The sequence below is a fragment of the Mustela nigripes genome, chromosome X (genome assembly GCF_022355385.1).
Source record: "Mustela nigripes isolate SB6536 chromosome X, MUSNIG.SB6536, whole genome shotgun sequence".
Taxonomy (NCBI): Eukaryota; Metazoa; Chordata; class Mammalia; order Carnivora; family Mustelidae; genus Mustela; species Mustela nigripes.
In genome coordinates this window covers 10578435-10602208 of record NC_081575.1, presented here as the reverse complement: position 1 = coordinate 10602208, position 23774 = coordinate 10578435, and the positions used below count along the sequence as shown (strand labels likewise).

Below are 23774 nucleotides of genomic sequence, written 5' to 3'. Positions count from 1 at the left end.
CAATGTGTACACTAATTACACAATCTATAGCATCACCGTGGGTCACATATTTATGCTTCTCTACATGCATATTAATGGTTATTATACACTAAGCATTATGGTTTACACAATCCAGACACTCTTGAATTCCATTGTTTTCTTTTAGAGATTGTTGAAATTTGTTCTTTCAACCAGTTAAATTCCTGACCGATCACCTTCACCTTGAAACTTAATATTTACACTTTTAGGGTTGGTCAGTGAAAAGCAAAGTTTTTACCAAGTAATTCTTACCTTTATCAACTTGAACTCCAAACTCAGTTGGCCTTGCACCAAGAAACCACTGAAATCTCTGCTTGTGTTTTTCAGCCTTTTACTGTAGTTTTCCATTGACTCTTTGCTCTTTGTACTCTTCCCTATACAAACACAGTTCATGATTTAACCAAACATTTGAAGAAAGTTCATACCCATATTTGGGGGCAACTCTCACTTTGCATTGCTCCTTTCCAGGATACCTCTCTTCAATTTCTAATGATTCTGGCAATTATAGGCTTCTTCTTCTTCTTCTTCTTTTTTAACATTTTAAGCCCATAGGATGGTGATTTTCTATTGAAGTGCTTGCATTCCTCTTTTATGAAAACCAAGGAGTGTCTTAGGGGAAAAGTCTTATAATCATGAATCTCACCCAGTGCACTCTCCTTTATTCAAAGATTGAATCCCCTCTGGTTTCTGACTGATTTCAGTCTCCTGTGCCTTCAAATAGTTATATTTTTAAAAATTTGTACTCAGTCTATAAGTACCTGTGGAGACAATTATTCTGAAACAAACTATTCTGCCACTATCAGAAATAGAACTAAAGATACACATTTAAAAAAAAATACAGCTGCAATATTACGGGAAAAAAATACACGTTTTTAAATGAAACTACTAGAAGACTCAACTCTTGTGAAACTTCCATTTAAAAAGCCTAACTAAATGTCATTTGATTATCACTATGTGCAGTACACTGTTAGCAACATGAACAATCTTTATAAAATATATAAATTTATTTTGGAAAGATGGCTTCAATAAGTTAATTATACATATACATTGGACAGAATTATTATGAAAAATTCAATAAAAAGTTTAATTAAGGATCTAAATTATACATTTAATCATAGTTTTAAACTGCACAAAGCTGATTTACATGTATTTTCATTTGAAAAATGTTTAATGTAAGATGAACATTGCATTTCTGTACAGTCTCAACCCTATTAGTTATTTCTGCTGCAGAAATGGCAATGCATCTTTTTATTAAGTTTATTTTTGCTGAACCTGCAGTCTATTGAAAACCTCAGTTCTTGCCTTTCTTGAATCCTCAATGCTGAAATTAGGAATTTCTTTACCTTTTTTGAACATTGTATTCACCCAAAATGCACCTGTAGGCCTAGTGTGATGTATGTTTTGTTTATTCAGAGAGGTGCTGCTTGTAAGAATGGCTGCCAGGGGCTTTGAGGTTTTTGTTATGACTTTATTAGTTTAGAAAAACCCATGTAAATCACCAGCTGTTTTTCCTATATCATATGAAAGTCAGATAAGCAACAGCATTCTTAATATTTTGAGGAGTGACTTAGGAGAGCCATAAAACTTAAGTGAAATCTTATTTCCACACAACCTTTGAAATAGGCTTTACACTCCTTTTTTTCTTGCACCCAAATTAACATACAATGTATAGATAATGGACATTTATATATTCAAGCTATTGTTTAGTTTAAAGATTCTTATCTCATCGATAAACTTACATGTATTCTATTTTTATAATTATTAATAACATCGCAAACCTGTTTTTGATTATCCTTAGTTTTGTAAGAAACTGCTAAATTGTCTTCCAAAATAGCTATACTAATTTGCCTTCCCGCCAGCAGTTACTGAGAATTCTTTTTGCTTTACATCCTCATCAGTATTTGGTATTTTCAGTGTTCTGGACTTTAGCCATTTGAATAGTTAGTAGTGGTACCACAATGTTGTTCTAATTTGCAGTTCCCTAATGACATGTTCAGCATGTTCACAAATATGTACCAAAGCCACATAATGGAAGAAAATATTGGCAAATCAAATACCCAACAAAAGACCTATATCTAGAATACAAAAAGACTCCTCAAAATTGAAAAATTAGAAAACAAACAACTTAATTTTTAAATGGGCAACATGCATCAATCCATACTTCAGTGTAGTTGACATATGGATGTTAAATAAGCACATGGAAAATTTCTCTACATCATTAGCCATTACAGAAATGCAAATTAAATTCATGATTCAAGTGGGAAAAAATGTTATGTTGGATTCCCTCAATATTTAAAAAATACTTCCCAGGGCTGACAACAGAGTAAGGCTGGATTCTGTGAGGTCCTGTGTGTACTAGGGTAGTAGGCCTCCTCAGTCCTCCTCAAGACCATTATATTTACTCCTGACAGGGCCTGCATGCCTGCTCCATCTGCTGACCTGAGAATGGGCCCTCAGGTTAAGGCCACCATCTCCTGAGATGCCAGAATAAGAAGTCAAGGAGATGCAGAGTTGTCTTTACCTGATGCCCATTCATGAGGACTCTTGGGATTGACAGTGAGGGTAGATTTCTGTGAGAATCCGTCTATCTGTGATGAGAGGTCCCCTCTGTCCTCCCTTTGTGTTCTCACTTTGATTCATGGCAAAGCCTAAGATTTCCTTCTTCTGCTGAACCCAATATTGTACTCCTCAGAAAAATTTCATCTCACTCAACCTCCAAAGATGAAAGTCCAGATATACCATACCAGGGAAACAGCTTGCATCTTCTGAAGGCAGACAGCAAGCAGGGCAAGGCTGGGGTCCCCCTCTGTTAGCAGCAAAATGTCTGTCAGCCCTTCCTCAGAGGACTTAACTTGAAGCCTGGCCCCTTATCTGCTTATTTGAAGCCCCATGCTGCAGAGGAAGCCTCACATCCAGTCCCTCAAGCTCCTAAGATGGAAGTTGGGAAATAACACATCTGGAAACCCCGTCTTGAGCTTTTGGAGGCTGACATGAGGTGCAGGGTGGGACTGAGGTGCCCCGAATCTGGTGGGAGATCCCTTCTGCTCTTCCTTAGAAGCCCCACCTGGAAACCCAGGAAGACCTGGGACTCCTCCCTCTTCTGTCCTGAGTCAGGCCCCCTCAGATGATTCTGGGCTTCCCTCAGACTCCATTGATCAGGTCAGGTAACACCAGGAGTGTCTCAGGATCAAGCAGGACTGGGGCTCCTTCATCTAAAGTTGGAGGTCTCCTCAGTCCTTCCTTAATGTCCTCCCTTTGATGACATGCTGGGATCAGAGAAAAAATGGCAAATGTCAAAGACAAAAAAAATACAAGAATCTAATGAGCTGGAATTAGGCCAAGAGCTCCCAAAAATGACACCAAAAAAAATTCAAAAAGAAAAATAATAAATTAGACATCAATATTTAAAAATTTTATCTCTCTAAGAAAGAAGTGCTTAAAAGAAGACAAAGTCAAGCTACAGACTGGAAAACAATATTTGCAAATCAACTTAGGATCTGTATCCAGAATACATAAAGGGCCCTTAAAATTGGAAAAAAAAAAAACCCACAGGGAAAACAATTTTTAAATGGGTAGAATATACTTCACTGAAATTAGTGTATGCATGTTAAATAAGCCCATGAAAATATTTTCTACATTATTAGCCATTAAAGAAAAGCAAATTAAAAATACAGTAAGATACAAGTTTTGAGAATAGATTTTTAAAAATAACATTGACATTACTAAACACCAACAAGGATGTACGACAACTTGAACTCTCATGGACTGCCCCAGTGAATGTAAAGTTGAACAGTCACTGTGGGGAATGACTTTGTAATTTCTTATATACATATACACTTACCGTTTGACTCAACAAGCTCATGCCTGGGAAAAATAAAAACTTTGCTCACCCAAAAATCTATACATGATTGTCTGTGATGACTCTATTCATAAATGACAAAAGCTGAAAACAATCCAATGTCCTCACAAGGGGAACGAATTAATAAACTGAGGTGTATGCATATAATGGGATACCACTAAGCAGCAAAAGGGATAGACTACTGACACACAGAACAATTTAGAAAGCACTCAAAGACTGTTTACTAGGTAAGCAAAGCCAGTATGGATAAATTATAGACTCTATTACTTCAATTATGTGACACTCTTTGAAATATATAACTACAGATGTGGAAAACAGATGAGTGGTTTTCAAGGTTAGGTGTCATTCAGTGTTAGGCATCAGAAAAGTATATAAATGCAAATAGCACATGGAAGGGTTTTTAATTTTTTTGTAGGGGGCAGTTATGGAACCATTCAGTATCCTGATTATGGTGGTGGTTAGACAAATCTAGACAGAGGTAAAAATCTTGGCACTGTAAACCAAATAAGTATTATTCTTTGCTATTTTAAAAAATAAAATGAAAATGGAAAAGAAGGTAACTAGATAATTAAAATAAGGTCAGAAAAAATTAACTTCATAAGAAGGGAAGTTACCAGGAATAAATATCATATTACATAATGTTAAAAGAGTCAAATTATCAAGATGACATAGCAGTCCTTAATATGTACAGACTCAAAGCAGAGATTCAAAACACATTAACTAAAGAAAACTGAGAGACTGGGAAATAAGAAATAGTTGAAGCTACAATTATATTTGGAGACATCATCATTCCTCTCTGTATAAATAATCAAATAATTAAAACATGAAACCTGAAAAAGAATATTAACCAAATTGATTTACTTGGCATTTACAAAACACTCCAACAGCAAAATGTACATGCTTTTCAAGTGCACTCAGAACATTCACACAGATTGTAAAACAACACTTGACAATTTTTTCAAAAAATGGAAATTACACATTTCTCTACCCATAATAAAATTAAAGCAAAGAATAAAACTAAAGAAATATTTTAAAAGTCACCAAATTTTTGGAAACTAAACAGCACATTTTACCAACCCTACCTGAAAGAAATTATTCAGGGACATTAGGAAATATTTCCAACTAAATGAAAATGAAAAGAGGACACATCCGAATTTAAGGGATTCAGCTAATGCTATGCTGAAAGGTGAATTTATGTCATTAAATGCCTTTATGTGGCTTAATAAAGACCCAAATATTTCACCTTAACTATAAAAAGAAAAATAAGTCCAACCCAAGTAAACCAGAAGAATAGGAATAATATAGATAAGAGCAGAAAGAAATCAATGAAATTGAATTTAGAAAAACAATGGCTATCTATGAAACAAAATCGGTTCTTTGAAAAGATTGAAGAAGCTAAAATATCTGCTGTTATTCTGAGAAATTAAAATTAAAAGAGGTCGAGAAACAATGGTGTAGGACCTAGCTTAAAGTATAAGGAACAATATACAGAGAAAGGGACATATCACGGAATTGCTTTCAGAAAGCACAAAAATGACAAAAACGTGTCATAATCAAACTCTTGGCAGTGCCAGAAAACCAGGCAACAAAACTGGGATTCAGTGCATTAGGTATATTAGGGTCCACATAGATAGACGCCTGTGTAGGAGTATGATGAAATCCCTGTCTAAGGAAGGGTCTTCCATCTGCTGTGGTCAGGAAAAGCCTAGAGTTCTGTGTTTGAGTGTGAGAATCCACTGCCCTGGGGGTCAAGGAAAGAAAGCATGCTGAGTTGGTAGGGACTCTGGGCTTAACAATCCTTATTTTGATCATACAATTTTGCCTTCTTCAAGCTCATAGGTCAGATTCTTTTTGAAGGCTTCCACTAGAATGAGTGAGGTCCCACTTCTAAAATTTTGACAGTGTCCACCAGTTAGATATTGTAAGCATCATGGAGAACTGGCCTCCAGGTATTCTGGCCCTAATTGGCCTCAGTCTTGCTCTGTTTGCTATGAAAAACTTTAGTTACTGCACAGCAGCCAGCTTCCTAAAACAGACACACTAGATTAGAGGAAGGAGTAAGTGTCTAGGTATTGATAGGTAATAAGCTGAGACCTGAATGAAGGATGCCAGGAGCAGAGCTTAAAAGTGATCTAAGATAGTAGATGTGAGATTGAAATCTCATGAGCACTGTAATATATAATATGAACCACAAATACACAGGCGTGTACATGGACAGGTATATACATATATCTAAATTTAAGAAAATGCAGGAAAACTTTTTCTTCTTGTTTACCATTATAGGAGTACCTTTTCCCTTTAAAGTATTACCTAGATGTATTATGTCTTTTTTTATTTTGGTTGCCAAGTGTGTTCACAGGAAAGGGATGACATTCTGTAACATGTAGATTTCTATACAACACTCTACTGATGCAGCTTAGTCTACTCTCTAGCCTAGTAGCCTTTCCTAGAGTGAGACCCATGGTTCTTATCACTTACCAGACCTATTTACCTGGATGTCCCACTCAAATTCATCATCTACATGGCCCACTGTGATATCATCTGCCACACCCTTCTTCATGTTTACTGTAGTTCAAATTGCCACCAATTCTTTCTCCTTTATCATCAATGTCATCTGGGAGGAATGATTTCTGCCTAGTCAGCAAAGATAAGACCTCAGAATCATTGTATATTATCCTACCATTTCATAATTGCTAATTTCCTAATATTTTCTAGAATCTGTCTCCCGCTTATTTCTCACATCCACAGCTTGAATTATGTGTGTTATCATTTTCCTTTGGTTTATTTCCTTGGTGTTTCTCCCCAGCATATGTTCAGTAAATCTTTCCTGACTGAAAGGATGAATGAAAGAATGATTGACTGAGTGAATGACTGGGTGAATGAATGAAAGAAGGGTCACATGTTTTGATTCAAAATGTGGAATGTGAGCCTTACCTAGGCCTTTGAACTCAATGGAAGAAATTGAAAATGCTACAGATGGCTTCAGAATTCCCCTAGGAAACTATTAACTGAGTTTGACATTATGGACTTCTTGTACCCAGGCCCAAGCACTGTCTTGGACTTGGGGGTGTTCTCAATATCATGATACATTATACTTCTTGCTTTGGACTCTACATACACCCATCAGCTTAACAAGGAAGAGTGCCATCTCCACGGGTTTCCATCCACCATGCAAATGTCAACACCTTGGGACAATCCTCTATCTGGTAGCAAGATAGACCAATAGTCATAGTCTAGGACACCTGCCCTCTAGTGTGTCAACAGCTCAGAATCTGGGGGAGGCAGCCTGAGCCAGGGACAATACCCAGACCTATTTCAAGGCATGTCCACACTCAGCCCTTTTCCTGCCAAGTCAACAAGGTGATTAGTCCCAGGGCATTACCCCTCCAACCACCCTGTCCTTGCAGGTGCACAGTCCCTTCCCCTGCTCACTAGTGTTTCTGGTCTGTCCCCACTCTCAGACATCAGTCATCACCTCTACTCACTTACACAGCCCCAGCCTCTGCAGAGGGGTCCACTGTGCACAGAGGAGACACACCCTAGACTCCAGCAGGCACTAAGATACCTCTCAGTGCTGGGACATAGGCAAGGGTGCCTTGTACTCAAGAGTATTCAAGAGTGTTGCTCAGCCAGATGATGCAGGGAGCAGCTGTGCTCTTCCTGGAAAAACTTAAGGTGGCCCTAAGGTAGGGGCTGGTGTCTGGCATGCTGTGGAGTCACTCCTCCATTGACCTCTTCACTCAGACCCCACTGAGACTTCCAGCCAGGAATGATGATTTTGACATCTCCTAAACCTATTCATGAAAGATGTCCTGTACAACTTTCACTCCCCACTTACCGCCCGGATTCCTAACCAACTCTGACAGAAGGAATTACAGTTTCTTAGAGCCCAAAAGTGCCTTGGCTTGGGACCTTTTTACTTGACTTCTCCCATCCGGAGTCTTACTTCCTCACTCCTTTTTCTTGTTCTGTAGCTCTTGGAGGACATCTCATCATCTTCTTGATATGATTGTTGCTCCTGGCCTCTACCATTTTTTGGGTAGGTGTCTGTCCTGTTTATCCTAGGATACCCACTACTACAACAGGACCTTCCAAAGAGTAAATACTGAAGAGATGTTTGGTGAATGCAAGAGTCAGTGAGCAGGGACTTTATCTATTAAGATTTCATCTACTTTCTTGAATAGGCCAAGCAAATCCAAGTATATCTTTTTAATTTTCCAGAATGGTGGACTAGAAGGTATAAACAAACCCAAGGATAAACCATCCCTTACATTTTCACCTCTGTTTATTTAACCCTATATTTTACTGATCAGGTCTTTCACATTTCCAAAGAAATTTCTATTCCAATGTTACCTTGTACGAGGTCCCCCAAAAGATGGGAGGTTTCCCAAATTTTCACAAAATATTGAAACTCTTATTCTTAAACCTGAAAAACAGCAATAAATGCATTACTAATGTCATTAAAAACTTAGAGTCTTTAGGGATTAAACTTTCCATTAAAAGGGACATTTGGAAAATATCAAGAGGAAAAAAAAGAGAAACTTCCAAGTCACCCATACAGAATGGGAACACAAAGTTATACACTGTGTTCTCCCCAGCCTGACCCTGACTCTCCTCTACTCAGAGCCAAGACTGCCCTCCTCAAACACAGAGTGATGATTCAGCCTCACTCTTTAGTTGGGACAGGAAAAGCTGTTGACCAATGTTGTGTAAGGAACATGGTAGTATTATCCATGGAGCCGATTCTGGCCTGCACCCTCCCTTCCTCATCTCTTAAAACCTCCTCACACCAGCATGAGAAAGAAATGGGGTCGGTCCCTTTGATCTTAGCCAAAAACCGAGAACTTTCTTCTTACTGGTTTCAGCATGAGCCCTGGGACCCCACAGGAATTCATAGTGTGGAGGATGGCTGTTAAGCACCTGCGGATTCTCCTGCACCCAATTTGTGGTGATGAGTTTCCTGGGCTCCCCATAAATGAAATTCTCCCTCCAAGCATACACTCTCATCATATTCAGAATATCCCAGATGTCTTCCTCAGGGGCACAATTGCCCTCTATGAAGATCACACCCAGGATGATTATCAGGAGACCATTTTTAGGCATGCTCTGGTTGTCACTAAGCATCTCATCGTGGGTGAGGTCCAGTGAGTTGAAAAGGACATAGGAATGGGTGGTGGGGTCCACTCCCCCCATATTAATGTTAGAAATGACCTCCAAACACTTAGAATCTTTCTTGAGGATCACGGGGAATTGTTTCTTATACCTTTTGATGATAACCTTCAGAATTTCTGCCTTTGTGTTGGGCCGCCTCAGTTGATACTTGAGAACCATGAAATGCACCAAATCAGCCACCTTCTCATCTCGTGGGTCTCTGAGCAAAGATTCACTGTCTTTTGAGGTCATTGGGGAACCTGTATCCTCTTCTTCTTGGCTGTTGGAGACTTCCTCTGATGTTTTCCATGATACGGAGAAGGAGCAGAAGGAGATCTGAGGAATCTGGGGAGGACTCAATGTTACAGCAGGCTCCTCTCCCTCCTCCTTCTGTGGGGAGACTGAGATCATAGGAGAGGAAGGCAGGGAGGAAGAGGTGGAGGGGTAAGAGAAGTTGAAAAAGCAAGAGGAAATGGAGCAAGTCTCCTCCTCATCTTTAGCTATGAGAACATGTACAACTGCCAGGCATTGTATCTCACTTTGGGCCTGAAAGTCTGGCTCATATGTGAGGCATAGACACTCTGGAGAGTGAGGTATGACGACTCTTATTGGCAGCAGCAAGTAGAAATGTGAGCAGGATGGTGGGAGTTGGGGTACCACAGGTCTGGAGGTGAGAGGGAGAGGGTCAGCCACTTCAGCAGAGAAATGCAACTTTGGTAGCTCTGGACAAAGACTGACTTATAGGTTTCCTCTTTAGGGACTGCTCTAGGACCCCAAAGGCCTTCTGGACTTTGGGTCACTTTGTCCTTTAAGGTCATATCAGAGGATGTGAGAAAGCTCCCCAGGTTGTAACCAACCAAGAAAGGCAAGGATTCTTGGGTTGACTGTAAGCACATGGTGTCAAGCACTGTAGGCTTCCCTCTGTTCTGCCATGGGTAGATCCCTTAGTAGACATTCAGTGTCTACACCTTAAATCCTGGCACTGAGTAGGCCCCCTCTGTTCTGCTGACCTGAGAACACGTGCTTTAGAACAAGCCCTATCACCCAGTTCCTGGCACTCTTCTAAGAGGAACTGAGGGGGCGCTTCAGGATACAGATGGCAAGCAGAGTCTCCTGTGTTCTAGGATGGGAGGTGCCCTCAAACCAAGATCCCCATTTCCCTGAGACACCAAAGAGGGTTTAAAGAAATGGAATTATCTTCCCAAAGGCCCTGCCTGGGGCTTCCTAGGACTGAAAGTCAGAATGGGTTTCTGAGAATACACTCTAGGGTGGGAGATCGCCTCTCCCCTCCATCAGAGTCTTCTTCTTTATGTTTGGTTGGGCCTGAAACTCCTCCCTCTGCCAAGCTGAGGCTAATCACCTCGGAGAGAACCTCACCAATCTCAGCATTTCAAGATGGAAGTCCAGATACACCACATCCGGGTTTGCTATCTGGGGCCTCACAAAGCTGAAAGGGACAGAGCAGTCCTGAGTCTCCCTCTATATGGAGTAGGAGGTCCCTTAATTCTTCCCTCTTTAGTCATCAGCTTAATGCATGGTAGGGTCTGGGACTCTTTTCTCTTGTGTGCTGAGCTGGGCCCCTTCAGAATAAGATCCTTACTTCTTTGACAACCCCCTCCCAGTCAGATTTATGGGTTTTATGGGGCCCATTGTGTTCTAAGACAGCAGGTACATTTAGTTCCCTTCAAGGTGTATGTATTTTCCCCATCTGGGCCTGAGCTCAGTTTCACAAAAGTAATGATGAGTCCCTCAGGCCAAGACTTCCATGCATGAAGAGGTAAGGAGTGAATCTGCCTTATACTCCTGCCTAGTGAATCTCCAGGCTAACAGAAGGGACATGGCAGTGCCTGGCAGTCCCCTGTGTTGAAAGTTTTCCACTCTCTCAAGAGTCCTCACCTTGAATACTGGCACTGCCTGGGTCCCCCTTTCCCTGCTTACCCAAGAAAGACCTCCATAGACCAAGGTACTCACTTCCTTGAGACATTCGGGCAGCAGTGAGGATCCACCACATGCTTACACCTTGTCTCAGGGCCTCTGAGAACTGTCAACATGGGCATGGTGGGGCTGAAGCCCATCACTCCTGGGTGGTGGATTCTATCAGCCCTTAATCAGAGTCCATACATTGACTCCTGGTTGAACTTGGGCCTGCTCCCTCTACTGCCCCCTCATACCAAGGTCCTTACCTCTCCTGGATGCCCTAGGGGAAATCAGATGCTGCTGCTATGGCTACCATGTCCCAGGGCCTATTGGAGCTAACACTGGAAGGCAGGACTGGATTGTGTGAGGTTGTCCTTTGTTCTACAGTAAAGTACCCTCCAGATACTAATATTCAAGCCTGGCAAGGCCTTAGCCACACCACTCTCTGCTGACTTTCATGTTGCCCTCTCAGCAAAGACATTAGCTAAGATACTACTCACTACTGATAGAAATGAGAGAACACCTCTGGCTGACAGCAAGTGCAGGGCAAGATTTCTTTGGGGCCCCTCTATTTGCAATGAATACATTCCTCCTTCTGCTAAGGTAAGGATGTGTGCCTCAGGCCAAGGCACTTATCTCCTTTGTCAAGGTGAGGGCTGTGAGGGAGGTTTTAGGGGAACTGCTATCCCATAAGGAGGGGATTCAGGCCTTCTCTGTCCCTGCTTTCACAAGAAATTGATGTCAGAATTATGAAGGTGTCTTCTGCCTGAAATCCATGCACAAGTCTTCTCAGGGATGACTCTAGAGCAAGTTTCTGTGACTTTAAAGATTTCCCCTGTCCTTCCTTTAGGTCTTCACGTAGCCATCTATGTGAAGTTGCAGGTCCTTACCCTGCTTAATCTGATGAAGCATCATTCAGAGAATGCCTCACATCTCTCAGTCTCCCAAAGTGGAAGACAGGAAATGTATTCAGGGACCTTCTCTAGGGCTTCCAAGACTGACTACAGGAGGAAGAAAGGTCTGTGTTACCTTCTTTGTGGTGAAAGGCCCCTTCACCCTTTCCTCAGAATCCTTACCTTTGCTGACATGACTCAGCCTGAGACTCCACTCCCAAAATGAAGTTGTACTTCTCTGAGACTCCTGATATAAAGGTCAGGAACCAAGACGGAAATCAGGATACACTACTACAGCTAGTTACCTCTACTTAAGCATCTTAGAGTTGACAGTAAAGATAGGTGTGGATTCTGTGGGCCCCTCTGGGTTCTAGGTTGGTAAATACACTTAATTATCCTCAAAGCTTTTATATTTACTCCAGACAGGGCCTGAACCTTCTCTCTCTGCTGGCCTGAAGATGTCTCCCGCAGGCCAAAGTTGCCTCTTTCCTGAGACTCCCAAAGAGGAAGTGAAGGAGTCAGGAGCTTCTGCTTATCCCTGCCCAGGGCCTTCCAGGGCTGACAGCATGAACAGGAGTCTGTGGGTCCTCCTTTATCTGAGATGGGAGGTCCACTCAGTTCTTACACAGTCTTTTTGGTGACGTTTAGCAGGGCCTGGATTCTTTGCTTTTGCAACCTCAAGCCAGACCCCTCTAAACAAGTCCCTTACCCCTCTTTGATCCCCTAACTAGAAGAAGATCTATCATTCATCACCATGGCTGAAGGTGTGGAGAGCTGGATTGTGTGGAGCCTCCTCTATACGGGGTGAGGTTTTCTGCAGTCATCCTTCAGAGCCCTAATCTTGATGACTGGGGGTCTTGGGGATCCCCTATTCTTCCAAAGATTACAGTGTGATGCAGGTAAAAAGGGATTAATTTACTATAGAAAAACCTGACAAACACTCCCTTATCTAGCTAATTCCATTAATGATGAATCATGTTGACAGTGTATACCATTGATACAATGTGATAAGAATGGCCCCTCACCTCTCTCATCTTCCTTCCAAAAACATAATCCATGTCTAATGTTGGGGAAACTATCAGAAAAATCCTAATTGAGGGACAGTTACAAAATACCTGACCCGTATTCCTAAAAACTCTCAAGGTTATCAAAAACAAGGAACTTTCAGAAACTGGCACAGTTAAGAGGAGTCTAAAGAGATATGGTCAGTGAAAGTAAGAGGGTGTCCTGGAGGGGATGCTGAACAGAAAAAAAGAAACATGATGAAACATAAGAAAATCTGAATAAAGTATGTACTTGTATAAATAATTACATTACCAGTATTGGTTCATCAGTTGTAACAAATGTACTATACTAATGCAAGATGTCAATAATGTGAGGAACTGAGATTAGGACATATATGAAATTTCCTCAATATTGTTGCAACTCTGCTGCAAATCTACAACTATTCTAAGATGAACCTTTAAAAACTTAAAAATATGTTAGCAAACTAGATAAAGTATGTGTATGAAAAACCTGTAGTGAGGGTGCCTGGGTGGCTCAGTTGGTTAAGCAACTGCCTTCAGCTTAGGACATGATCCTGGAGTCCCAGGATCAGGACCTGCATCGGGCTCCCTGCTCATTGGGGAGTCTGATTCTCGTTCTGACCCTCTCCCCTCTCATCCTCTCTCACTCTCATTCTCTCTCTCAAATAAATAAATAAACTCTTAAAAAAACCCTATAGCAAACATCATACCTTTGGAGGGAGAGTTGAAAGCTTCTACTTTGCACTTGGGAACTAAACTAGGGTTCCTGCTATCACGGTTTCTTTTCAATACTGTAAAGGAGGTAGCAGTAGTGCAGTGATGCCAAGCGGAAGTAACAAAAGGCAAGGGGACCAGAAAGTAAGAAACAAACCTTTCATGATAAACAGATGATTAGACTGTATATGAGGAAAATCCAATATGAAAAAAAAAGAAAGCTAAGCTATTCAACCCATAAACATGTATATGTTTGCTAAGTGTAAAATCAATATACCAAAAAATGAACTTTGCTTTCTGCCAGCAACAAATGTGTGAAAATGAAAGTAAACAAAATATAACTTGCATTCTATAATACCAAAACATCAAGTATCTTAGAATGTTTAACTACAGAAATTAAAAACTTTACAGAAAACAATTTAAAATTTAAAAAGCTTGTTTAAACATATTCATAAATCTCCCTATATATTAAATAAAATACATTTACAGATTAAGGGTTTAATACTATAAACATTTTGGTTCTCACATAAAAGAAAATGCAGATTAACTGCAGCCCCATATTTCAAAACAAGAAAGCACTTCATATGTGAACATATGTGTACATGATACCATGGATGATTCTTTTTTTTTTAAAGATTTTATTTATTTATTTATTTGACAGAGAGGGATCACAAGTAGACAGAGAGGCAGGCAGAGAGAGAGAGAGAGAGAGAGGGAAGCAGGCTCCCTGCTAAGCAGAGAGCCCAATGCGGGACTCAATCTCAGGACCCTGAGATCATGACCTGAGCCAAAGGCAGAGGCTTAACCCACTGAGCCACCCAGGTGCCCCAATTCTTAAGTATAAAAGTGTACACATAAATGTTTAAACTGAGTCTCAAGATATTCTTGAGAAAACTAGAAGGCAAGAGCAATTACTCTGCCAGCCGGTAAGAAGTACAAGCAAGCTCCCGGAACAAAGTTTGTAGTTTGGGTGCAGACACCAACAAGGAGACCAATGAAACTGAATCACGAGCCCTGGAAAACAACAATGCACACACACACACACACACACACGCACACACACACACACCCCTAATTTATGAAAAAGTTGCAACCACAGAGCAGGAGGATAGTCTTTTAAGAAATTTTTATTTTTATTTTTTTTTAATTTTATTTTATTTATTTTTTTTAAAGATTTTATTCATTTATTTGACAGACAGAGAGATCACAAGGAGGCAGAGAGGCAGGCAGAGAGAGAGGAGGAAGCAGACTCCCCACCAAGGAGAGAGCCTGATGCGGGGCTTGATCCCAGGACCCTGGGATCATGACCTGAGCTGAAGGCAGAGGCTTTAACCCTCTGAGCCACCCAGGTGCCCCAAGAAATTTTTATTTTTAATAAATTACATTGAAACAACTGAGCATCCATGTAGAAAACCAAATGCATCTGGCATCCTCCTTCACACTACACACAAAAACAGGGACCCAAAGATTTAAAGACCTGCCTTAAAGCCTATCATGAACACTTTCAAATATATTTAAGAGGATCCAGGAGAACAAATTGATCCTTGTATAGTCTCATTTAGAGTCAGCAGTGTGGGTCCATTAGGACAAAGATAAGGCTGAAGGGCAAGGACTGAAGGAAACTAGGGATGAGGTAAAGTCAGTAATAGAAGGAAAGAGAGAAGGAAAGGAAATGGCAGCTCCTTCTGCCCTCTTATGTCAGCCATATATGACCTTGCTACTTTCATTAGCCCTCACTTTCAAAGAGCAAGATCTGGAAATTAGTGGCAGCTTGGAAGAATTTTCCCGGGGGCGATGATTTCTTCATTGCACCTTCTACTGCAGTCAGACTCCCTAGTAAGTTCTGGAGTACTCATATTTAAGAAATATAATCTGGACAGAACTATTTCAGAAAATCATGACCCACTGATATTGGGTTGACTACAGACACCATGAATTGACCAGGGAGGACTTTATTGACTTAACCTCAGTGCCATGTTGTCCACATGTGAAGGGAACAAAGGCCTCCCTCTCTCCTCACATGAATGTGAGCTTCTGCTGGAGGGAGGACCTTAGGTATCTTGGCCTCTCCTCCTATTTGTTCAGGTGATGTTGTCTGTAAGATACTGTCATTTATCAGAAAGACTCTCCTGTAGACCCCCCTGTACTGGGGCTTAGAGCATTGAATGGAGCAAGGGAAAGGACTTTCATCTTGCTGAGCTCAAGGGTGCTCTGAGTGGAGAGAGGACAGAAAGCTGAACATAATCCTGAGCTAATTCCACAGTAGGTAAGGAGCTTCCAGTGATTACAGTGGAAAGGTCTCTTCCAGCACAGGAACAACCACATATCTGTCCCAGAATTCCCTTAGTGAAGTCTCTCCAGCCACAAAATGACATTGAAGACTCATACGTGGAAAGGTGTCAATCTGACAGTTGGTTCTTGAATAAGAATGGATGTCACTCATTCATAAATGGGGTCATATGGTCAAGCTGAGGTGCCCTACAGGAGGAAGTGTGTCACCTTGGTCATGTCACCAACACATGGATCATTGCTTATATAAGAACTGTCCCCAACTCTGCTCCACATACTTCTTTTCAGCTGCTCTTACTGGTGATGGGACCCTCAGCAAAATTCAGGAGCCCTGAGATTCCAGAACAGGTATTCTTTGGCTTGGTCGTTGATTTCACTGAAGGTGGAGTCATCTCCAGAACCACTCTCCCCAGGGCCTGCTCGCTGGTTCCAGAGTTGGCATTCTTCCTCAGGTAGGGTGTCAGCGCCTCAGGAGCATTTAGGCCATCCTCACCTAAGAATGGCGTGTGAGACCTCAGCCCCTGTGACAGTGGTAAAGCTCAGACGGGAGAGCTCCGCTTCCCAATGGAGACAGCCGGTGGCTGAGCTCCAGCTCTGGCCTCCACGCCTTTGGGGACGACACTCAAGGTCTTTCCCCTGAGGGGTCAGGAAGGGAGCACTTCCCCTGGAAGAGGAAAGAAAAATGGTAACTGTGCCTTTCCTTCCTGGTCTCAGAAGGGAGACTCCTGTTCAGGAGTGACTGACGTTAATGCCCACAGGGGACTCCTTGGGACAGTCCGGAAGCTCTCCACGGGGTGAACACAACTGCTCTCCAAACAGCCCCTGAAGGACCCTCCTTCAGAGCCTCTCCCTGCGTTTCGGGTCAGCCCTCCGGGAGCACTCTGGCTCTGCCAGAGCAGGTTTGCCACAGTCACCATGGCTGAGGGTGTGGTGGGCACGGGGTGGGGGGCATTCTCCGATGGCAAGGAGAAAAGTGTGTGGGGGTCGGAGACGTTAGAAACTGTACGTGGACAGTATCTGGCCGTAATTTCTACAAACCAGATCAGGGCTCCACACGTTTTGGTCCGAATCAAAGATTGCGAAAGTTTTATTGACACAATCGTTGGAACTCTCTTTCCCTTAACCTCCATGCCACCCGTCACGAGTTTCTGTCCCATCAAACTCTAAAATGCCGTGCAAATCCACGGGCTGCGGCAGGTGTCCATGGCTACTGTTGTGGGTGAAGCCCCCACCATCTCCCCCCTCCACTTCAGCAAAGGTTGCCTCCCTGCTGCCCTGGCCTCCCCCCTGCCCCTGGGAAATCCTTTCTCTTCTCAGCAACCAGTGGTCCTTTTAAAAATCCAACAGCTGATTGATTACTATCACAGAAAGTTATACGTATTTTAACAATAAATGCAGTCATAAATCTCTTATCCAAGGATCACACAAAACAGTTATATAAGCCCAAAATATTCCTGTGTGTCTCCTTCACAACCCCCTAGTAACTACGGTCTTTTTTTCCTGTGCTTATGGTGGTAACTTTTCCAGAATGGCATAAGAATAGAACCATACAATACTGCCTTCTGATGTGGTTATACCATTTTTCATTGTAACCAACAATGAATGAAAGTTCCTATTGCCCCACATCCTTTCCTGCACTGGGTATTTTCATATTTTGGGGTATTAGCCATTCTAAAAAGTGTGTAATGGCATTTTTTTGTGTTTTTCCTTTGCATTTCCCTGACAGTCATTGATGTTGTGCATCTTTCATATGCATTTTTTGTAATCTGTATATATGTTCTTTTAGATATAGTGTTTATTCTGTTTGCATATATTATTGTCTTTCTGTTTCATATGTTCAACTGTTACATTTATGTGAGATGAATACTTTACTATGTGGATTTACCAATATTTTCTCTCAATCTGTAGATTACATTTTTTCTATTTTTATAAAAGTGTTTTTTTTTAAATAACTCTGTCAACATAACATCACTTTTTATGTTGATAATGATGACCTGACTAACACAGCATTTGTCAGTTTCACCATTGTAAAGTTACTCTTTTTCTCCCACTTTAATACTTTATTCTTTGGAAAGAACTCTCTATACACAGCCCGTAATTAAATAGAAAGTTATGCTCTACTCTTTGATGAGATTATATATATATACATATATATGTATACATATGTAATTTGGAATTCTTCTGCACAGATATGTCTATTCCCTCCAATTGTGTATTTATTCAGTTATTTATTTATCCTAGGATGGACACATGGATATGTATTTTATGCATTGGGTTATAATCTAATTTCATTTTATTTAATTCCTCAAATTGTTTCAGCCAAAGCTGAATTAAATGAAGTGATATTAGATTATAATAGGTTATTATAGAATGAAGAATTGAGAACTCCCTTACTTTCTGCCACTACAAAATACTCCAAGTTCATCTTGTATATTTCTTTTTTTTAAAGATTTTATTTATTTATTTGACAGAGAGAGATCACAAATAGGCAGAGAGAAGCAGGCAGAGAGAGAGGGAGAAGCAGGCTCCCCACTGAGCAGGGAGCCCGATGTGGGACTCGATCCCAGGACCCTGGGATCATTACCTGAGCCGAAAGCAGTTGCTTAACCACCTGAGCCATCCAGGCGCCCCCAACTTGTATATTTCTTAACCCAGTCTTTGAGTCATCCATTTCCTCACAGAACACAAGTTTATTTTTTTGGAGTTTGATATCAGAAACCTAAATCTGGGGGCACCTGGGTGGCTCAGTTGATTAAGCATCTGCCTTCAGCTCAGGTCATGATCCCAGCATCCTGGGATCGAGCCCTGCGTCAGGGTCCCTGATAGCAGGGGAGTCTTTTTCTCCCTCTACCTCTGACCCTCCCTTGCTCCTGCTCTTTCTCTCTCTCTCTCTCTCTTTCTGTCTCTTTCTCTTCCATTCACTTTCTCTTTCAAATAAAAAAAGAAATCTTAAAAAAAAAAAAAAGAAATCTAAATCTGGGCATTAGGTATGCTCATCATTACCAAAGAGCCATTTCTTCTAGGCCCTCTCAGCTGGTAGAGCAAAAAAATTTATGTGTGTATGTCAACCTGTGTATATACATACCCTATGTGTCTCTATTAAGCTAAACATGAGTTTTGATTTCGGCAACTTGAATCCATGGCTGTAAGAATCATTCTAGCCTATCAACCTTTTTTTGTCCATAACATGTTTTTTCTGTTTTATTTATTTATTTATTTTCAGCATAAGAGTATTCATTATTTTTTCACCACACCCAGTGCTCCATGCAATCCGTCCATAACATTTTAATCCAACAAATGGTGAGAAACCTGGCTCTCAACAATCACCATACATTTAATTAATTTTTCAGTTATGGTATACATGTATAATTGTCTCAGAATTGCTAATAATCACATGTAATAAAGAAATTATTAATAAATGCATGTAGGAAACAACTTTATCAATAACTAGAATGCAATGCTTTTTGTATAGGTCCTTTGGCTTTGGTGTTACAAACTGTTCAAATATACTTATACTTGGGTCAACACCTTTCAACCCCATACCCTTGAGTTAAGTTGTTTCATACATTTGTAATACATATGTTATTGTTGTTTTCAGGATTTTCATTCTGTCCTGATATCTCCCAACCTCATATTTATTTATCTCATTATTTGTAAGCATTAATTTCTCATTCTTTGTGCTGTCAAGGTCTATGACTTTTGACAACAGAGTAAGGTGTCATGTATCCACCATTATAATTTCATACAGAATAGTTTCACCACCTCAATAAATGCCCTTTATTTAACATACTCCACCTTCCTTCCCAAGCACCTAGCAATCATTTGTCACTTTACTGTATCTATAGTTTTCTCTTTTTCAAAAATATTATATAAATGGAATTATATCATATCTAACCTAATCAGACTGGCTGCTTTGTAATAGGCATTTAGGATTTATGCATGTCTTTGCCTAAATTAATATCCCATTCCTTTTTATTGATGAATAGTATTCCATTGCATGAATGTACAACAGTTTGTTTAACCATTCACCAATTGAAGGGCATCTTGGTACCATCTAGTTTTTGGTGATTATGAGTAGAGCTGCTATAAATATTCATGTGCAGATTTTTTTTGTGAACATAAATTTTTAAGTCAATTAGGAAAATACCTAGGAACATGAAGGCTTGACTGTGTGATAAGACTATGTTTAGCTTTGTAAGAAACACAAACTATCTTTCAAAATGGCCTCACCATTTTGCATTCCCACAACCAAGCAATGAAAGTTCTAGTTATTCTGAATCCTTGCAAGCAGTTGGTTTTGTCAGTGTTTTGAATTTTAGTCATTCTGATAGGTATATAGTGGTGTGTCATCATTATATGAACTTGAATTCCCTAATGATAATGGTATTGAGACACCTTTTCATACACTTAATTGTTTTCTGTGTATCTTCTTTGTGGTGTCCATGCAGGTCTTCTACACTTTTATTTTTTAAGATTTTGTTTATTTATTTGAGAGAGAGGGCACAAATGGGGGGCAGGGTGGTAAGGGGTAGAGGAAGAGGGAGAAGCAGACTCCCTGATGAGCAGAGAACCTGATGCAGGACTTGATCCCAGAATTCTGGAATCATGACCTGAGCAAAACTCAAACGCTCAACCAACTAAGCCACCCAGGCGCCATAACATTTTTAATGATGTTGTTTTCTTTTTGTTGAATTTGGGAGGTCTATGTATATTTAAATAAAAATCCTTGATGGGCCATGTTTTAAGAGTATTTTCTCCAGGTTAGTGACTTGTCTTCTCCTTCTCCTAACGTTTTCTTTCACAAAGAAGTCGTTTTTATATTTAATGAAGTCCAACATCAATATTTTTCTCATGGCTTGTGCTTTTCATGTTGCATCTAAAAATTCAATGCCAAACACAAGGTAATATAGATTTCCTCATACGTTTCCTTCTAGAAATTTCGTAGTTTTGCATTTTATATTGGGTTCTATAACTTATTTTGAGTTAATTTTTGCAAAGGGTGTAAGATTCTAAGTTCCTCTTTTCAGATATGGATGTCTAATTGCTCAGCTGCCATTTGTTGAAAAGACTGTACTTCCTCCATTGCTTCTTTGTTGAAAATCAGTTGGTCATATTTTTGTGGTATATTTCTTGGCTCTATTTTGTTCTAAATCTATGTGTCTTTTCTTTCATCAATACTTAGCTATCTTTACTATGGCAGCTTTGTAGTAAGTCTTAAAATTGGATAATATGACCTTCTAACTTTGTTCTTTTCCTTCATTATTATGTTGACTATTCTAATTGTTTCCCTTGCCATGTAAACTCCAGAATCAGTTTGTTGATATCTAGGAAATAGCTTGCCAGTTTTTGATTAGAATTGTGTTGAATTTATAGATAAATTTGGAAGAAATGACACACTAACAATATCGGGTCATCCAATCCATGATCACAGAATATGTCTCATTTATTTATTTAAAGCTGCTCTAAAATTCTTCTACAAAGAAGTTTGTAGTCTCACACATACTAATCCTGTAGATTTATTTCAATTTTAGTGCTGTTTCCAAGTTGTTTTGTTTTGTTTTAGTTTAAATCCAAATGTTTATTACTGATACGTAAGAAAGCAATTGAGTTTTTTGTAAATTAATCTTGTATCCTAGGGCCATGCTATACTGGCTTATTTCTTCCAGGAATTCTGTTTGTTTGAGAAAGTTTTTATTTCTGCTTTAGTTTCGAAGGAGAATTTTGCTGGATTCTAGGATGGTGGGGCTTTTTTCTTCTCAACACTTTAAATATTTCATTCTACTGTTTTTTTGCTTGCATGGTCACTGACAAAAAATTCACTATAAATGTTATCCCTATTTATTTATAGGTAAGGTCTTTTTTCTTTAGGCTTATTTTTTCACCATGTCTTTGTTTTTCTGCTATTTGAAAATGTTATGCACAGGGTTGTATGTGTGTGTGAGTGTGTGTGCATGTGTATATATGAGTAACATAAATACATAAATACATACACAGCCACATTTGCTAACATGAATTGCAAAGCAAGAGCTGTTTGAGTTGGGGGAAAGAGAAGCTAAACAATATAAACAAGAAAATGACAATATAGTACATATGACTATGACCTCAGATAATGCATTTATGAAAAAATACATTATAGATGTAAATACAATAAAAATATAAAATATAAAAATACAATAAATACCAAAAATACAAAAAATACAATAAATACAAAAAAATAAATAAATACAATAAAAATACAATAAAAATATAAAATATAAAAAAAGAAAATAGAAAATGGATTGCTTGTAAGAAATGAGGTTTTAGGTATTGTTAATTATATGAGAAGAGTACCTAATTTGAGACATTTCCCTCATTTCAATCAGAAGTAAAACAAAATATGCTTTCCTATGACCTTTAATTATAATCCTGCATGAATTTGAGCAAACAGTTGTTCTCTAGAATGATATAAACTAATCTTTTTCAACCTTAGACAAACTTGAGCCTTCCTTAAGAAGGCTTAAGAAACATCAAATAATCCATCTCAGTTGTAAATATGAATTCTTTAATCTTACAGGAAAAAAAAGCTTCATATATTTTGATATTTCCTGATGACAATGGACTTAAATGTTATTGTTCCCTTTTCTCTATTAAGTAATATTACCAGAAAATATCCAGGCTAGTATATATGCTTCCCTGAGAAAGCTTAAGTATTTGAATGCATGAAATATCACTATCACTCAAAATGAATAATTATTATTGTCACTAGAATTAATTCTTCTAAATTAATGCAGTAGTCACTAAGTGTATAATCATTTGTTAACCATGTATCTCTTTTCAAAATATATATGCTAAGAACTATGCCATGTGCCAGATTCTGTTCTAAGTGACAGGACACAGTAGTGAAAATCTCCCAACACTTTATAATGGAGAGTGATACACTTAATTCACGAGCCAGATAATTTCAGAGTTTTAAGTATTATGAAGAAAACCAAAGTAAGTAAATAGAAGGTGAGGGTGGGGCCTGAGGGTAACATTGAGCAGAGACTTGAATAATGGGGAAAAGAGCCATCTGAAGTCTGGGGGAAGAGCATTTTAGGCTCCAAGAACCAGGATAAAAACCCTGAGGCAGGAACAAGCTTGACAAGTTCAAGGAGCTATAAGAACTCTTACATGACTAAAAGAGCAAGTAATAGGGCGAGAGTGGAAGAAGAGTCAGGAGGCAGGCACAGTCACTGGTAGAATGTGGAAGGAGTTTGTATAATATTACACTTGTGATAGGAAGACCCCAGAGACCCTTGATAGGGGAAGAGAACTAGAGAGATATATATTATAAAAAGATCTTATATTACAAATAAAGGATTTAGAGTTCTATTTTGAATTCCACATTTAGGATTCCCTTCAAATTTTGTACCACATTCACAAAAACATTTCTAATAGGATAAAATATGTGTACTTTGAGGATGAATTTCAATTTTTAAAAATACTTTATGGTTAAGGTTATTGAATACAATTCCAGACAAGCAGAACCTGGGTCAGAGGCTCGGGCTTCTTTTGTGAAAAGTATCTGCTAGGTTGGAATTCTTTTCTTCCTGACTCTGTCTTGAGTGGGGATTACCCCTTAACTTCCTGGACTTGGTGATTTTTCCTGGTTCTTTATCTTACGTGTGGTTTCACTTATCAATTTCTGGACTGGAAATGTTTTCCTGGCTTTTTGTGAGACCTGAGCATTCTCTCTATTTGATCACATGAGAAATTTTCAGTTGACTGAAACCCCTTTCTTTTTTTTTTTTTTTTTAAAGATTTTATTTATTTGTCAGAGAGAGCACACAAGCAGAGAGAGCGGCAGGCAGAGGGAGAATCAGGCTCCCTGCTGAGCAAGGAGGCCGATGCGGGACTTGATCCCAGGACCCTGAGATCATGACCTGAGCC

The 23774-nt window shown here is 39.6% G+C and overlaps 1 protein-coding gene across 1 annotated transcript; it reads right to left on the bottom strand.

Moving 5' to 3' along the window:
- Nucleotides 1-8650: 8650 nt before the first annotated feature.
- LOC132007697 (melanoma-associated antigen 10-like) lies at nt 8651-16258 on the bottom strand. The gene is made up of 4 exons (XM_059385960.1): nt 16165-16258; nt 13574-13654; nt 12022-12085; nt 8651-9692 (listed from the first exon to the last, which is right to left on the bottom strand). Exons 1-4 carry the CDS (start codon nt 16256-16258, stop codon nt 8651-8653), a joined length of 1281 nt encoding a protein of 426 aa, XP_059241943.1.
- Between the last annotated feature and the right edge of the window lie 7516 nt (nt 16259-23774).